The 17,243-nt window shown below is 38.3% G+C and overlaps 1 protein-coding gene across 2 annotated transcripts in view; it reads left to right on the forward strand.

The window, feature by feature from the left end:
- LOC135076870 (autophagy-related protein 16-1) overlaps positions 1–17,243 on the forward strand; it is a 190,936-nt gene that overhangs the window by 162,550 nt on the left and 11,143 nt on the right. For both annotated transcript variants that reach the window (XM_063971345.1, XM_063971346.1), the window contains 3 exons: positions 316–400; positions 2,322–2,468; positions 13,370–13,502. In XM_063971345.1, the coding sequence (XP_063827415.1) occupies positions 316–400; positions 2,322–2,468; positions 13,370–13,463 (326 nt within the window). In that variant the 3' untranslated portion in view covers positions 13,464–13,502. The remainder of the gene's footprint in view (positions 1–315; positions 401–2,321; positions 2,469–13,369; positions 13,503–17,243) is intronic.

The following is a 17,243-nucleotide window of genomic DNA, read 5'->3' on the forward strand; positions in this document are numbered from 1 at the left end:
CTAAGGTTAGTTTATCTCTGCACTATCATCGAAAAGGAAAATAACGGGTCGTGGGATACAACATGAAGTATCTAAATTAAGCACAAGCTATCATTATACAATTTTGTAATCTTAAACATCGTCTGCCGCGGCATTAAACCTTCCGTCGATGCATTGTCAGTAATTGACAGTGACAAGCTTAAAAATTCCATTAACTCAAAATAAACCAACATATGACGTTTAGCCGGCGCTTAATAGAAAATTATTAGCGCATGTCGTTTGTGTGTTTGTGTACGCAGTGACAGTAATGCGAATTAATAATGTTTTTTGTTACAGACAGTAACTATCTGCTGGCATGCGGGCGGGACGACACAATACAACTAATAGACCTGCGGATGAACACGATAGTACGCTCTTTCAGGTAACATAAAGTGCGCATGTTTATATCCCTGCGTTTGATTAACCTTTGTGTGCCGCTATTGATTATGTGTATTATGAGGCCCCTTAGATAAATATGATGATATCAACCTGCATGGCATATTAACCATTCTGGTGTCGCAGTAATGGAAGAACAATAGACTGGCCGCAGTCTCCCGGAGTTAGGGTTTATTGTCGTCGTATCGATATCGGCCTACTGTGTAAGGCGTGCTACTAATTATTTCCGTGATAATACTGATTTCCCTCTACTAATAATGTAACGTTAACTTGCTAATTGGGTCACAGCGTAGCTGGAATCTAAGTTGACTTTGCATTAAAATATGTGGCGCTCATTGACGGAATTGGCCAGCCAATTTCTTCAAAAACGTAAACAATGTAAACGAATCGTTGATGAAATCGTGAACGAAACTAACAAGGGCATTCCACATCCAATTTAATCCGATACATAGTTGCCGTCTGACGCTATCGTTTCATAAATCCACATTTGTACTAGGACCGGGCAAACTAGCGATGCATTAAAACCTAAGAAGTGTGGACACCGATTGAAAAGCACCGTAGATCGCGACACAAGATAAATGTTCTGCGCAAATATCCAATTTCATTCGTGATCTAATTTATTGCGCACCATTTCTAATTAATCGTAAACCATTCAGACAGCATTGTTCTGTTAAGGAAGGGAAGAGTGTAGCGGCAACCGTAATTCAGTTGAAACCCAAAACTGAGTTTGTGTACACCATATATTTTCGAGTTAACGCGTTTTGTATAGAGTTCAATGATGCATGAAATTCAATCTTAATGTAATATTCTTCAAATTATGATCGTAGTTAATAAATTTAACTGTATATATTCACAACCACCGGTTCAGGAATGCCACCAATAATAGCCTTGAATCTGAACCGCTGGTAGTAATAGGGTTCTAATCCAATTAAATAGTCCATATCCTTTCTTGTTCCATCATGTTGGCGGTAACAACCGTTGTGTCAGACAAGGGACTATAGGTATGTGACGTAGTTAGGTACTATTGCATGGGTCTACCTGTAATAATATTAGATGTATGTGTGTGTAAATAGATAAATTATCAAGATTGATAGAACTAAAAATAATACCGTCGTTGACGAATGAAAACCTCGGGAGTACCGCTGAAAACCAGCGTCGGGGCACGCGTGGCTCGATTAATGCTGAGCTGGCGCCTTTTTGGCACAAAAATATGCGTGTATAGTTTTAAGTCCCTTTGTTCTGTTTTTTATTTTTTTCTTTTTGTGTCAAATAAAGATTTTCTTTTCTTTCTTACCGAAAACTAAATTTTTCAGGAGAAACAAAAAACCGTCTCCTGAATATTTTTGTATGAAACCTGTTCCCGGTTATTGATGTTTATTACAAGGAAACATTCGAATATAGGTGAGTTTGAAAAGTGCGTTAAGGTTTTCTTATTAAACAGTGTTTTTAGTGAAAATGCGACTTACGAGGTTTTCACTCGTCAACGACGATACTGAAAAATGTTATACTGAAATGCGTCTTTCATATAAAATTCAGCCAAATTAATTTACATAGTATAAAAGAGAAGAATGAAAGCATGAAAAAGAATGAATGAAGAAAAAAAAGGCGATGAATGACCTACAGGAAAATATTTATAGTGAGATAAACTTTGTCATGTAATTGGGGGCGTAGTGTGAGTTTACATCAAACGTATTCGATATCGAGTGCGTAAAAAAATGACATTAAAATGACGAATTGTACAGCGCCACTAGCGGATACTTTCAAGAACTAAAATCTTCATATATTTTTTAACACAGTCGATATCGAATATGTTTGACGTAAAATCACACTGCGCCGCAATTCTTCTAAAGTACTATTTTGGAACAAACATAGCCTAAAGTCTGTATCCCTCTATGTCCAATTTTCAGTCACGAGTCATTCAAAGTGGGGTGCGACTGGTCGAGGGCGGCGTTCGGGCCGGCTGGGCGGCTGCTCGCCGTGGGCGGGGCAGATGGCTCGGTTTACGTTTGGAACACGCACACTGGCCGGTTAGAAGCAATACTCAAGGAACACTCGTAAGTATTAAAGGCGATATATTTTTTTAAATAAAACACTATTATTTCTACAGTTATTTTACAATAAATCAAAACGGCCATAATAAACTCGCGTAACAGCACGCGCGACTACTCTGATTTGAAGTTTTCTTCCGGGTGTTCATAGGGTAGAATAATTTTATGCGTATTATTTAAGTAAATAAAATAAACAAACATGAATTTGCAATTTAGTATAGAATAGATAATAAAGGAAAGCAAGTAATTATGTCGATATAATAGTAATTCCTTGCTGTGAGTAATATTGCACCAAAGGAAGTTATTGCCCGTTACGTAATTTACAACGTGAATTTAAAATTACACGACATAATTTTTATCACCAATATGTATATCACGTATTATGACATGTTTTTTATGGATGAAGTTGTTTGCGTTTTAAGAGAAGGTTGACTTGCAATCAATTACATTACCGGGAGCTGATTGCACTCATACACTAAGCTAGAGGCAATCAGGTGATACTAAACTTATACACGACAACTTGTCGTGTTACTGGACAGTCATTATAAGTGTGCCTTCGTCGTCACAAGAAGAAATTCCTCTACATGTTTTCAGTACATATGTACCCGTGCAGTACTTGTCGCGTACTGTATCAGAATTACTGATTTTACATACAAAATCACGTCCTACCGTGCTTTTACTTCGCAACACACGCTGATACCATGTCGCCGTGCAAAAAGCTCCTACTAAAACGGGGTTTTACATAAAACGGAATTAATAAGGGCAACAGATTATAATGAATCACATGGTGAGTTAGGCGGCATTACATAGGAACTTAAACATACTCATGACCTCTCGTGATTATGTGCAATAACTATTAAGTTCCAGTTAGTCTATAGGCCATTCAGAGGCAGGGTGTGAGTAATAAACTTGGACGGCGACAAGTCGAGCTTGCGATGTTCGCGCCAATTGACTATAGGAATCTTGCTAACATAAAAGTTGCAAAAAGTTGCCATGTAATTCAGGTAGTCAAATATAACTGCTGTTTTTATGATACCAATATCGAATACTTAACAAAAACACTTTGTGATTGCAAGTTTTTTATTATGGTATCAATAAGGCCCAGAACAGACGGTGAAACGCAACTGCAACGAAACTGCAACTTTCTGATCATTCTGATGAATGAAACTAAAACTGAAAGTTTCAAACTGGTCGCGTGTGTGGTCTCTCAACGGACGCTATGGCAGAAACTTAGATGCAACTCAAAAGTAACTAGCAGTTGCAGTTTCGTTGCAGTCGCGTTTCACCGTCTGTTCTGGGCCTAAGACAAATATGTCTTGCCTTGCCTGTAGACTAAAAACTAAGTAGGTACTTTCTTCCTCTAAGGCTCAGATTAAAGGCCTGACTGCCTACTGACGATTAAAGACTGAAGAGCCACTCGATAGTAAGAAGGTGCTTCATACAAGACGTGTTGACTCCCGTCCATTCATGCGCCTACGATGTCCACAAGTGTCACTTGTGGTTGTTATCTTGTTCATTAAGTGACGTCAACACTATGTTTAGAGGGTTTGTAAATATTTAATTAGGTTTTTTATTGTATTTTGGTACTCTAGGACAGCGGTTCCCGAATGGTGGTCCGCGGAACCCTGGGGTTCCGTGGAAAGGCCGCAAGGGTTTCGTAAAAAGTTTATCCCACGTTTCGTGACCGACGTTGTTCGCTCGCACCGACTTGTTTACGCACAAGGGCGTGCGGGCGGAGTAGTACAGGGGTTCCGCTAGGAAAAGTATAATCAATTAGGGTTCCTTGGCAAAAAAAAATTGGGAAACCCTGCTCTAGGATACCTCCATTTGTCTCGAGTAAATCAAAGAAAGTTGTGCTCCTGCATTGGAAAGAAAATGACCTGATGATGATGATTCAAGGATCGGGCTCGCTGGTATGAATTTGGGTAGGTTCTGATCAAAAAGTAGACTCATGCTGACAACTGAAAAAAATAACTGAAAACTATTGAAGCATCTGAAGGACACGTCTCTATTTTTACAGAAGATATCTTACTCATATACAATACAAGTTTCTCCGCATACTATCCCCGGCAGAACTGGTCACTAATAAATGTTGATCGAACAGGTTGAGCGCGATGACAAACTAACGTACAAGATAAACTAGGGCGCGTTTAAACGGAAAAATTGCCGGCATAGTTGTAAATATTAATTATTGGTTTAATCGCTGACGCTTTGTAGCTTTTGAACTCGGCCGTGCACGCGAGCGCGTCCACTTAACATGCCCATAGACAACCGGTTGTTCAGATTGCAACCATATCAACTCTATTTCAGTACCCCGTAGTCATTAACCTTGTTGCGTAATAAGGACTCGTTTTTAAATTAATGGTAATTTAAAATGGACATGTACGATGTGATAATCGTTATTTATCATAACGACGTTTCACCAAAGAAATTATTTATGATTTTATAACGCACAATTTCTCCCGCTAATGTTTTCGAGATGCGGGAACTGTGCTCTGGTATTTCGTCGCTAACCATATTAGTTTACAATGTCAGTGTTATGCGGTCGTGAAATGTATTTGTAGGATAGCTAAGTGACGGGTTTTCCTGAGAACTGGATCCTTTTCTTTATGGAGCGTGGCCAGCCCTTTGACCCTGCCACGCCGTATAAAGTGTCAGCAGACACATATCTGACCTTGAATATGAGACTGGAATTGTCTCGATCGTGACATCGTTTAGTTTCCCCTTAGCATTTCGCATGGACAATTGAAATCGTGAGGTCAACATTGACTCTAGCTGTCTTTGCAAATTTCTCTTTCCCATACTCCGGCCGTCGCTTTTGTTTATAATGGTATTGATCAGTATTTCTTAAGATAATCGGCTAACACTATTTTTGATGAGGGCGATAATTATTAATTAGCTGTTATGTGGGTTGTTATGGGCTGTGAACACCTGTTAGTTTGATGAGCATGAGAACATGCCATATCCATGGTCAAGAAAGTCTACCATAAAATAGTTGGACAATTTATTTTAAAGCTGTGGTCCTGAACCTCGCGCCTACATAATTTAACCCATTCATGAGCCTGTGACATTGTCCATTGGACGTAATGAATAATGATTCTTAGGGCCCTAGAATTTCAGCCCACGATCCAGTGCATGAAACAATTGAAACATACAAGTTAAGATATCTGTTGTCGGCTCGTGTTCTAATACAGTTATGACCCCTGACAAGCGCCACGGTGTAACTCGGCGGTACCATTGTTCGGGAGCGGGCTGTGCGGTCCTCGCGCACGGCTCGTGACGTCCCAACATGCCGTGATGCAATCGTGCTCAATTCGCGCCCAGACACACAATGGGCAAAATAATTTCCCTCGTGCCAAGGACAAAAGACACGCGGAAACATTCACCCCACCATCTCAACATATATCTTTGCCTAGCAACTCAAGCTCCACGCTCGAAGTCGCGCGGTCACTTTATATCTGCACCGAAGATTCTAATTCAATATTGAAACAATAAGTACGGTATTCTCGCATATACCGTTGCAACATAAAACTCTTATCTTATTCGGTTGGAATCAATTTGAACAGGTACAATATCGGAGTGAAGCCAGATGAGCAATAAAGATTGTATTCCTTTTGGCCCAGCTATTGTTTCGCATTTCATAAACGCGTATAACCGCGAGCGCGTGTTATTGCATTGCGACCGTTTTATGTCTGCAGATATTGGCGTTATCCAGGAAGACTCATTAAAATTATTGCGCAACGGGTGTTCAGGGTATTAATATCGACTATTGTAACTCTGAAGGAAAACCACCGTCTAATGACTGATTTTCCACTACAAGTTTCATATAAAATATCTAATGGTCATAATAGCGATGCCGTAAAACTTAGACTCGCAACCGAACTGCAATAGTGTGACACGAATGCTAGCGGGCGAACCGTTATGAAGATATCCGCGTGCACAATCCGCAATGCGTCCGAATCCGTCAGAAAGCTGACGTTATGTCCAAAAGCGCGTTCGTTCGTCCAATTAGCGTAAATCGAATGTGATCGAGGGCGGTTTCTGTATCGAGTATGGTATAACGATGGCCGGGCGACGTTTCCGGATGTGTACAATAGTGCACCGATGTCGGTGACGGGCGGCGCGCGCCATTTGAATGTTATCGCGGGCGCGCTGTCCGCGGCGCAGCGTGCGGCCCGGGAATTAACAGAACAAGTGCGACATGCGTTCCAAGGCGGCGCACACTGGGACAACACTACGTCCCCTCAGTACATAAAATAAAACAAAAGAATTGGGTGTTTGAAAACATTATAATGAAAACATTCCAACAGCTTCTCAAAACAAACAAAATTGTAGGCCTAAAACTGAATTAGGTATCGATTACCCGTAAACTATGATTTTAGTGCGTACCCATGAAACCAATAAACAGCAAATTAACGGATTTGGCGAAAATGTGACGTCATAGCCTCTTTTGTTATAAAAATCTTCTCCCATGAAGCAATTTGGCCAAAACAAAGTTTGGAATAGCTCATAAAAGTGCCCGTGTCAATTGATTAGTGTGTGAACTACTCTATTGACTCTATATTCCTTCTAACGGTATTAATCGGAAAATTCACTACGAAATCTATATAACAATCATATCCTCCACCTTTTGTTAACATTTGTATACCAAAGAATAGACAATCCACTTGTTGAAAATGGTTATCATCTCTCATTGTTATTTACAATTCAATGGAGGGTTGCCTTTCGCCAATTACCACCCACCATTTTATAACCTTTTATGCTTGAATTCTGAAACCCTATATCGGTACGTACAGCATGTATGAACAACCTCATCACGCATCGTTCTGAAAAAAAATCTGACGCATATTTCGGAAAATATGACTTTCTTATATTTCTTACTATAAAGAGCTTTTAAAAAGTAGAGAATTCAATAAATTCAATTCTATTCAGATCAAAATTTCAATAGTTTTATTTGATGTAGAGACGACAGCATTAAGCTAAGCGCGGTGGCACCGTTTTTCGGTGTAATAAAGGTGCTATTTAACAAACATTTATAGTCTGATAAGCTGTTTACTGAAGTAAATGCTGCAAAACAGCATAGCGCTATATCAATTGTGTGCCAATTGTGTGTCGTCTATGACAAATGAAATTCTCCCTTATTAAGCTTATTATTGGTAATGCATTAAAGCATTCCAGAAATCCCCCGATCATAGTCACTAAGCCTCCGTTAGGTATTTCTACATCATTCATAATGCAACAATCTGCTCGCTGCGGAGGCTGTGCCTTTGTGGATGACGGGATTAGGCAAACACGCATCCTGCCGCCATCGGGTCCCTATTCTGTCTGGCGGGCTTCAATTTTCTCGCGGAAATTACATTTAGGATTACGATCGGAATTATTTTCATCTTGAGCTACGGCTCACTCGGGTAGAAAGTTTCCTGAAAGCTGATTGGTGAACTCCGCGGACTAATTACAGTGTTGGTTACTCACTCCGGGCTAACATCGTCCCGTCTTATTCAAATTAACAGCTAAAGATGTTGTTCTAGGTAATTCAGTTACGATAATCTTGTAAAGCAAACTACAGGTTAACAGGTTAAATGTGTAGTATATTTTAACACAATTTATTTGACGGAATGTCGTGACAACTGGTGGAGATCAACAAAAGTAGGATTATGATTCGTATAAATCACAAATCCGGGCGACGCCATCTATCGGCCTCCGTAATACATCAGCGCGAAGCCGGGCGGTCTGATAGTACAGCATAAATATTACCTTTGATATCGTAGATTTATGTTATCAATCATTGCTATCTTGATATTCTGACAATGTCGTAGAACATAACCTTTTGTTCACAGAAATATATTTCTAGCGTGAGCAAATATTTTACGATAAAGTACGGAATTTTAGACACCAGAACAGAAAACATAATGCAGCGTAAACAATGGAACTGGCGATATTTCCTGGTCGGAGCGCCCCGCGCATATCTATGCGTCTGCTTCAGTCAAAGATATTCAATTAGATGCGTCCCAGTGTGCGCGCGCGCTTATTGTCGTCCCCGGTAACGCTATGATTTACGATTCGGGCTATCGGCTAATCGTATCACGGCGATTTATCAACGGGAACTATATAAACTGTCAAACGAAACGCAAACACTCTTATACTAATTGAACGGATGTTCTGCCCCAACAATTTATGTAAAACGCCCGATAATCATATCTGTGCCTGTTAACGGGCGTAACTACGCTCTTGCGTGTCATCTGAACCTGTAATTTCCGCACTCAATTATAATTCATTCACTCGTTTACGAAATAATTCTTGGAGGTTCGTGATTTAGAAATGTACGATGGAATAGAACAGCCACAGTTATGGCTACCTACTTCCCGCACGCCCACACACGATGATCTTTTTCTTTTATCACGCCAAGCCTTATTAGTTTATTTTTATTTTAGCCAGTGATGATATTCTTAAAAAGGAAATTTTGAAAGTGGAACAGGTCATGTTTTTGCATCTTTCTATTTTTAGATTTAATATTAATGCTATGGTTATAACACTTTTCAATGTCTTTTACCGGTCCTACATGATATCAGCTATGAATCGAATAGCTTAATTTAAAAGATGTTTCATTACACTTAATTGGCACCTGTAACTTTAATTATTATGAAAAAAATACTGACACAAGCACTATCAACTAATTAATATAATAATATGTTTTATATCAAAGTCTCATTACCTATATCTGATCTCTCAGCATTCGATGAACTATGCGTATGCTTAGATCCATTTTCTAATCTTCAAAGACTTATTTTAACTTTTTTTAGCATCAATAATGAATCTTTTTTGTATGAATAAAATTAATTTTAATTAAGTGGACTTAATTATAAAAAATAGTGTCCGACCGAAACTAGTTTTACGACCGAAACCGAAACCGAAAACGAATTTCGGCAACGGTGTCTATTTCGGCCGAAACCGAAACCGAAACCGAAACTTCCATACAAGGCTCATATTTTGAGAGAAAAATAAAGAAAACGTTATTATATTCAGTCAGTCTTTATTGTTTTCTCTTTAAATTGCATTAAAATTGAACTTATAAAGCGCCTTTTTACTCTAAAAGGTATCAAATTATGTATAAAAAAAGAAAAAGAAGGATTTATAGTCTAGATTTTTTTTAATTACTCGCAATATTCAGGACATCTACATAACCCGTCCCATGGTCGGGTCTTTTACCATAATAATTTCTCAAAACAAAATTGGTAGTACGTAAGTTAGTATCTACTGTACTTGCCACTTGGATACCTTGGTGATAAATACTAAAATGAACTTTGAAACTCTGAATCCATAATATTATCACCATGAAATGCACTATAGTCATTACTTACTACATAACTAATGTTTGTTTACGTATAACATTTGCGAACCAAAAAAAAATGTATAGGTTAGATTAACCGATTGAGTCCCAGACGGGCATTAATTAATGTCATAACAATTGATTATCTATTGTGTCTAGATTCGCGGAGCTTGAAGGATTAAACTTGATTATACTTTTATCAGTCATATTGAATATTTTTTTTGATGTTTACTACCCGCTCTTATGTTATAACGACATAAAACGAGACAAAACTTACCAAATTCAAAATAAATCACTCGAAAACTCGCCACCACAACAAAACAAAAAAACTAACAGCAAACAAACAAGCGAGCGAATCACGACATTAGCTCTGATCGGATTCATTCACTCATTCAACGCGCCGAACATGACCGATAACAGCGCGGAAACCCCCGAATGCACATTCGGTTTCGGTCGTAGTTTCGGCAAGTTTGCCGCCGAAAACGAAACTAAACCGAAAGTCGTGTTTTTACCGAAATTCAACCGAAAACGAAACCGAAACCGAACATTCGGTCGGACACTAATAAAAAAACAAAAAATATTAAAGTGCTTGTGGAAAAATAAAATATGCACCGTTTAAGTTTTCTACTCCCATATCAATATGATCTATTAAGCGTAATAAGAAAACAGCATCAAATACTATAATCTTCTAAGTTCCCTTGTCCCTTGTGATAATTGCCAGATAAACCGTTGGGGATGTCGGAATGCGACGCTCATAAATTAACAGCCAATTTATATGCATAACCATCTCACATACTTCATTCTAACATGTCTCAGGTTTAAAATGGATTTTGTGCATGCAGGCTCCAATAATAGGAGAGCGCATTGGTATTTGATATTCATGTCACTGCTGCTACTGGGAATCGAATGTGCAACCTTTGGGCGCGGGCGGGTCACCCATGCAATCACGGTGGCGTGTAAGCTGTGTGCAGTGGTCGTAGTTCGCATTAAAGCCGGCTAATCGGCGTGCATGCTTTTTGTATCGGGAGGCAATGACCGCGGATATTTCTTGAAATAGCTTTATTGGGTAACCTGTCTCCGAAGTCCGAACACAGTAGGCGTATAATGCGGTTATGAATCAAGGCGCGACTCCGGTAACATAAACGCTGCGCTTATGAACATCCGTTGTTGGCCATATAAAACGGATCGGGCGCTTTAGTGCGCCCCGAGCCACATCCCTCTGTTCCTAACCACATAGAGGTCAAAATCGAAGGACATCTCTCACTCAGCATTAATTGTATTTCCATACACGAGAAATCGATTTAACGTTCCACGGGATTCCGGTTTGCGAATTTTTTGTAACACTTTTTCTTGGTTTAATCATTACTTACAACGATGCCTTAATTTATGCCCTATGGGTTACACTATAAAAAACCATATCTTAATTAACTTTGTCCGGATTCCAATTAACAAGGTATCGAAAAGTAACGGTGATTACAACTCCAAATAGAGCGCGTCAATAACACGCGTCGGTAAATAGGAAGGAGATGGCATCTACTTTTGTTGGAACGAGAAACAATCGCTAAATCCTGGTGCCAGATTTGCTCATTGTTTACGGTGCTTCCTTGTCTCCATATTGGATATTCCCCGGGAAGCTTGTTATACGCAACCGGGAGCGGTATGTGTAAACGAGCCGAACAAACCCGACGCTAATTCTTGTTTATGAGCACCCTTGGTCCGCGTAGATACGATGTAAAGCTTTAAGCGGCCACCGACAATCAAAACGTACGCACAGATTCCATTCTGGTAATGATATGTAGGTACACGCTCCGATCTCGATCCTTCCTCGTGTGATAAATTGACATTTGCAGTCGATTATTTGAATACTTGACCGCCTTTCCTCGTTCGTCTTCAGTGAACCGACATGACTGCTAGCCACTTTCATTTTGGTTTATTTATTTTTTTCTGCTTTATTAAATGCTTGTGCATTAGCAAAAGGCGATGGGTATCTTAAAGTGGCGGTGACACAGATTCAAAAGGCGACATAATATTCGTAATGTACGGGCACACGGCGAGGGATACCGTTCATAGTTTCCTCTCGTATTCCGAGAAGCATAACGGTGCACACGACTCGAACACAAAACGATCCAGTTTCATAATAAAGTTTAGTGTCTGGTGTTGCTTTATGACCCTGGCGAACTTAGATTTTGTCGAAATTCCAGAGTGAGAATTTTTAACTGCACATTTTATACTTTGTGAGACATTTTCATATTTATGTATAGCACGCGATATAACGACGCTTTATCTATATACAAGCTCGTAAATTAGCTGTAAGCGAGAGTTTTTATCGTCTGATTTTAGTATCAGTTTATAGCGATTTTTCATTTTATCAGATTTGATCACATTAAAAGATAGCTTGATAAGATATTAATAATTTATTGCGTCGTAAACGTTAACAAATAATATTCAACTTATCTGATCTAGTTTAACGGTTATCATTTTGGAAACAAAAAAATATGACGGATTCTCTAGATCTTTAACCTATATTTAGCACTATTCATTTGGAAGTTTTTATGGTAATAATCGTGACTCTAAAACGTCCAAAATATCACGTTGTATTAAATCTGTCTTCACTCTACTCTTGAATAGACTAGGCAAAAGTTATAGCCTACAATAATGAGCTACAATTTAAAGATTTGAGGAAAAGAAAGTTTGCGCTTAATCAATTTGAAAGTAGGTAAGTAGCAGCAGTTAATTTCGTTATAATATTTTTTATGATGCATTGCTCATCAAACTATTATAAGCAACGGTAGCGCTTTGCGTTCGCGGATGTGGATTATTTTCATTACAGCAGTCGAACTATCATTATCTGAATTACGTTTTGAAAAATAATGAAACGGTTGTAGTTAATTTAGTCTATTTTCTTAGATAGCATACAAAGGAAGTAAGATACGAATCCGATAAATCAAGAAGTGGTCCAGGCGTCGCCTGCGAAATGTCGTAGACTTTGCCTGGGAGACAGTTCAAAGACTATTTTGCACAGTGGACCTATTTACTCGCAGAATAAAACCAGTGCAAACTGTCCACGCTAAGCTATCCAGCCCTATAAATATTTATATAAAAATTACATTGTTCCTAATGCAGTGGCAACTGACAATTAACACTTCCCCTTTCTATAGTGCTCACTTAACAGCAAAGTGTGAATTAAGCACTAAGTACGATACTTTTACTTGTTTAGAATTGGATAGTTCATAAGTTCTATAAAAACAGAAACAGAAAATTAAGGATCTGAAAAAAAAAACTTATAAAACTTTATTGCATTTAAGTTTACAAATAGGCTTTCAAAAACCACTTTTACACGTCCCAGTATTAACCCTACCACTGCTTCGGGACAATAAATGGGCCAGTGCTGAGATGAAGCAGCGCAAGAAACTCAGTCACTATTGTCTGCCAATTAATTATACAAATTCTCAATTATGATTTATAATACGTTTGAAAACATAAATCTTAAGTCAATTGGAGTGTTCCTATTCTACAGTGCCGGAACCACAATATCGCTCGAATATTTTATTTAAGTAATTGTTCTTATTTTGTGGTACAGGACACCGGTGACGGCGGTGTCATGGCATCCACAGTCGGGTCTGCTGGCGTCTGTCGACAGGAGCAACCGTGCAGTGATATGGGGGGACTTGTGACAGGCATGGGACTCCCTGCCGCCTCCCGCTGAACCTAAGGTAATACACCATTTTAACTTATTTCTGACAAATGACCCAAGGCCTATTTCCTCGCTAATACAAGAGATGGTTTGGGAAATTTTTGTAGTAGCAATCGTTGTATATTTTTTTTAAATATTAAACCCTCGTTGTAAGCTAAATATGCTTGTGTTACAAGGTGGTCCACCACAGTAATTCAGCGGCGTGACGGGAATCGAACCCGCGTTCCTCGGATCTGACCCGACCCCGACACCATTAGGCTTTTGTGAAAGCTTACTTTAATGCTCTACAATTCTAGAACTTATACAACTAAATATCTAAAATGGCTTTAAACAGACATAAATATTCAGAGTAACAATATAAATTACAGTTCAGTAAGGTCCACCTTTGGCATCCTGGCCCTAAAAGGCAGACTGTCCTCATTTAGGCTACAGTAGAAGTCAACGTTGAAAGAGATTTCAGTTTTATTAAGTTGACACGGTCACCGAATGAGTGACACAAGAATGACCGCCGCCGCGCCTCATTGTCAACGTGCCACCGTGTAGCAAGCACACGACGTGCGGGTCGCAGGTTCAATGCCGTATCAGGACATGATCCGCTTTGCCACAACCGCCTGCAATTCACACGTTATATAAGGCGAAACTAGTTTTCAAGATGAATATGCTATTTTTACACCGACAGAAAAGGACTTTATTTTACAGTTGTCCGCCTACATTTGGGAATAGAAACGTCAAATAGATTAAAGCGACAGCTTTGATAAGTTCTGAAATATTAGGCGATAAATTAACAGAAAAATATATTTCAATAGCAAAAATTTCGCTACCAAACATTTATAACAAATTGGTTGACATTAGGATTGTAGACAAACAATCGCCAGCAAGATTGAGATAACAAGATTTAATCGCTTCTATTGTCGGTGTCAAAGATTATTTTATATGACCTATTGTATTCGGTCAGCGACCTACGGTAGATCTTCAGACATTTCGGTAGCTTATGTCATTCAATTCGATATCAGAATCCCAGATTTATGAATTCATCGTACGCAAATAAAATTATATTTCACGATTTTTATCCGCGACTTCGCCCGCGTTGATGTTATTAATAGTAGCTTTCTACTGGAGAAAGAATTTTCAAAATCGTGTTAGTAATTCAAAAGATTACTTCCTATAAACATACTCACTCACTCACAACTTTACCTCGTTAAGATATTTTAAGTGTAGATTTTCAGAAGTGCGTGAATCTCTGAACTCAGATGTACTATTTCCGTGACCCTAATGGAGATAATAGTCTATTATATTAACAGTTAGAAGCGCAATTTAGTTTTAGGCCCTACGGCTATTATAATTGCATGTAAAGACGATGGGTCAATGGCGATGGGCCGTGCATCTGATGATTTGTGTGCGATTGCCATCACGGCCCAGCGCCGTTATCTGCCCGCACTATAAATCACTTATTACGAAAATTTTAAACATGCCACCATCATACCGAGTATGACTGACGAACACATACGCACACACCTCTCCGTGATGCTAAACTACTATAATCGTCAGTAATTTGAAGACGCCGCTTTCATAAATCATATTAGATTAAAAACATTCACAAACTTGTAATTTAGATAATAATAGAGTTTGCAAGCAAACAGATTTAAAGGAATGGAAAAAAACGCTGTTACAGTGATGATATTAATTGGTTTACATTATTGCCACGGAATTGTAAAATTGCGAATGTTCTTGTACTACGAGATTAACCTGTGATCTCTGCTCTATAATTAAAGGATATTACAGAAATAATATTCCAAAAGAATAACAATTTATCTTTTTTCTGATTGAATAAACTATAGCTTTATGAGAATACGAGTATTAATCATAAATATTACCTTACATAAACCATGTTAATGTATAGTGAATCTGATTGATGACTATAGATTTTTCATTACGCTAACTTACATTTCACATTCGGTATCAACCAACCACGAACTCTCATTTATAAGGGACCTTTTTAGAGGGAGGTTCAGCCAAATCTTAGGAGCTCTACATTTTAAAAACTGAAATACCCTCGATTATGTAAATGCTCTTCCTTAACCATTGAAACGGTTGGTCTACCACAACCTGAAGTGTTAGAAATTGGTAAACTTTGTGTGGTCTATACATAGAAATCAAACATACTTCCTGTCCGACTCTACAAAAGTCCTCGTAAACTTACATCTTCAACCTGCGGAGGCAGTCAGGTACTGACAGCCATTTAAATTCCCAGGTGCTGTAAATAAATGCCCTCACGCCTGTCAACCATACATCAAACTTTAATCGGTTGAAATACTTGTAATCATCACGGCTTCATGTCAATGAATAATAATTACGTCATTAGACACCGACAAAATTTATGAAAGTTTAATCGAGAATGTGTGAACAATATAGTAGTTAGTGTCCTTGATTAATGTTTTATATCGGACATCAGCGCTATTAAACTTTATTCATAACTTCTATGATTGACACGAAAGCTAAATTACCTGCAGGGCTTTTACTTGGCCGATGAACAAGAACTTGATTTAAATTTATTATAGTTAATGCGATGTCAATATAGAGTTCAATGTGAGTAAAATAGTAATGAATTCCTGAGTTAAAATGTTTATGAAAATCAAGGTGTGCCATTTTAAGGCTGTATTTTCATTTAACAATGAGCAGTAAGATAACATAATTAATTGAATGTAAACGTCTGAAAACAAGTGTTATTTGATTTGTCGTATAAAAATGAGTGTCGTTGACTCGTGAATGGCCTGTCACTTGAGATGTAATGCGGTAATGCTGGCCACTTACCATCAAATGGAGCGTCTGCGCATTTGCCACCCCTATTGTTAAAAAAACAAAACTTAAATGTAGAAATGTAGGTATTGTACATGAGATAGTGCACAATGCCGGCGACGAGTGAAAGCGAGGCTTTCGACTTTCATTGAGTTTTTGTAAGTGTATGTATGGCCCCGCGGCGGCCGGTCCATATTGTCTCGCGACATGATTCTGCTCAACTTTTCTAGTAAAAGGTGTCCGCGCATCATTGCTTTTTTTATAATTTTGTTACCTTATTTGTCTATTTGACTACTAACCAGTTTTAATCATCTGGCTCTAGGCCAAACTTGGACCTCATAAAATTAAATTATAAGTGTATTTTTTTGGTTAACCATGTTAATCATGAAAGAAAGCCGTTCTAATTTGCTTTATAAAGTGTTCGCGCCGCACTACAATACCTTTTATGTTGAACATCTTTACATTCATCATTTCACGCATGAGGATTTTTTCTACTTTATTGCTTCAATTATCACAATTTATAATCATGGTTAAGCCTTTTGATCTTGATTTACCGAATACATTGGATCCAGTATTAAATACCTCGAATCGAAGTCGGAAAGCTCTTTTCGTGACAGTTTATTCATTAGCTCCGCTGAAACTACGAAATTAATTCTAAATTCCTTTGCTTCCAGTTACGTTATTTCCTTAAATAGGGATGCTTGGGATCAATTAATGATCATTAGTTGATGACAGAACAAGCATTCGTTCGTCGGCGTCTTAGACTTGACGGACTATTAGTCTCCCCGGTAAGTTAATACCTTTCGCAATCTTATTTAAAATCACTTAAGGCCCTTCTCTAATTGATTAACTGTCTTAGCTTTTTATACGAAATCAATACTCTTTACGAATGTAATTGGTATTGTAACTACTATGTTATTTTATGCTTATGCCGACTTTTACGTTTATTGGAGTAGTTGAACTC

Source organism: Ostrinia nubilalis, chromosome 12, assembly GCF_963855985.1.
Source record: "Ostrinia nubilalis chromosome 12, ilOstNubi1.1, whole genome shotgun sequence".
Lineage (NCBI taxonomy): Eukaryota > Metazoa > Arthropoda > Insecta > Lepidoptera > Crambidae > Ostrinia > Ostrinia nubilalis.